Raw genomic sequence first — 1,296 nt, forward strand, 5'->3', positions numbered from 1 at the left:
AACCAACCAATTCGGGGACTACGTGCTGCTACAACAACAACAACAACAACAACAAAAGAAAATTGCACTGCTAATTCATGTTGAAAAGTATTTAATTACTTTATTTACATGTGTGAGCTGAGTGTGTTTACATAGAAAGTAAGCAAAAATTTACAACCAAAATTTGGAGGTTATGTTGAAGTTGACAGAATTTACCATTTTTTACTAGAAAGCGATCCCGTACTTTTCACTGTTACTCTCTCGCTCTGAGCGAATTTTTATTTTTTGACAGTTTTACTAGTCCGAGTCCGAGGAATACGGGATTGCACCTATTCCCAATAAAAAAAATTGCGCGCCAAAACTTAACCGTCAGAAAATGTCAAAATGGCTTAAGTTGCAAGTTTTTACTAGTTTTGCGTTCAATAACTTTTTCTGAAAATTTTCTCTTACTCTCAATTTTACTCTCTATTTTTCTATTACGCTCTCGCTGCAAGTTGGAAAAGTTACAGAATGGACCTAATGAATTTCTCTACATTTCTCCTACAGAAGGCCTATATTCAGATTATCTCATTCATACTTTGTTCGCCTCATTTGACTGCATTACCGAAAATTGATATTTTACATCAGACTCACAAGTCAAAATGGGACAGATATTTTTGAATGTTAAAAACAATTTCAAATACAAATAAGCTCTTTATACCCTTTTTTCGTCCGTTTCCAATATATTTTGTAAGGGACTTTTAAATTAATTTCAAGCAATGGACCCTACAGGCGAGGAAGACTATCGTTCACATTTGAGGACACATTTTAGGCATATAATTAAGAATCCGAAATTACAAGTAAGCACCAATAGTACCGTCCCAAGTACCGTGGACCGTTCCAAATTGGCAGAGTTTTACCAACAGCAGCAGTGTACGGCGCAGCAATACAAGGATCATGTGCAGCGTACGCAAAAGTTAAATGAATACGACAACTACCAACAGCAGCGCAGACAAGCATCGCATTTAAGCGGTGGCGATGCAGACCGCGCACTCCATGATGCACATGTCCCTGATCTTAGTAGTCAAGCCGATAGTTACCGTGGCAGCTGCTACAATGAAAGAAACGGTTTTAATCGCCAATCTCACTTCAAGTCAAAGGCAATGGCTGCACTGCCAGTGCCCGGCGGCGCCAATCAACATAAATACCATAGTGATGACGCCAAAGTGTTTTTATATGAAACTGACTCTAATATTGGCGGCGGTGGACCTGGTTCTGAGGAAAGCAATAAATCTCTGAAGTCTTCGAAAACAGTGGTGAGTAAGAAGAGTTCGCAAG

At 38.9% G+C, this 1,296-nt stretch overlaps 1 protein-coding gene across 1 annotated transcript; it reads left to right on the plus strand.

The window, feature by feature from the left end:
* Positions 1–500: 500 nt before the first annotated feature.
* Positions 501–1,292, plus strand: LOC108357152 (uncharacterized; the record flags this gene model as incomplete). The annotated part of the gene is made up of 1 exon (XM_017608247.1): positions 501–1,292. A coding segment is annotated over exon 1 (555 nt), but the record flags the coding sequence as incomplete, so codon positions are not given.
* Between the last annotated feature and the right edge of the window lie 4 nt (positions 1,293–1,296).

Source organism: Rhagoletis zephyria, unplaced genomic scaffold (genome assembly GCF_001687245.7).
Source record: "Rhagoletis zephyria isolate East Lansing unplaced genomic scaffold, Rhagoletis_zephyria_1.1 Rzeph_scaffold_71316, whole genome shotgun sequence".
Lineage (NCBI taxonomy): Eukaryota > Metazoa > Arthropoda > Insecta > Diptera > Tephritidae > Rhagoletis > Rhagoletis zephyria.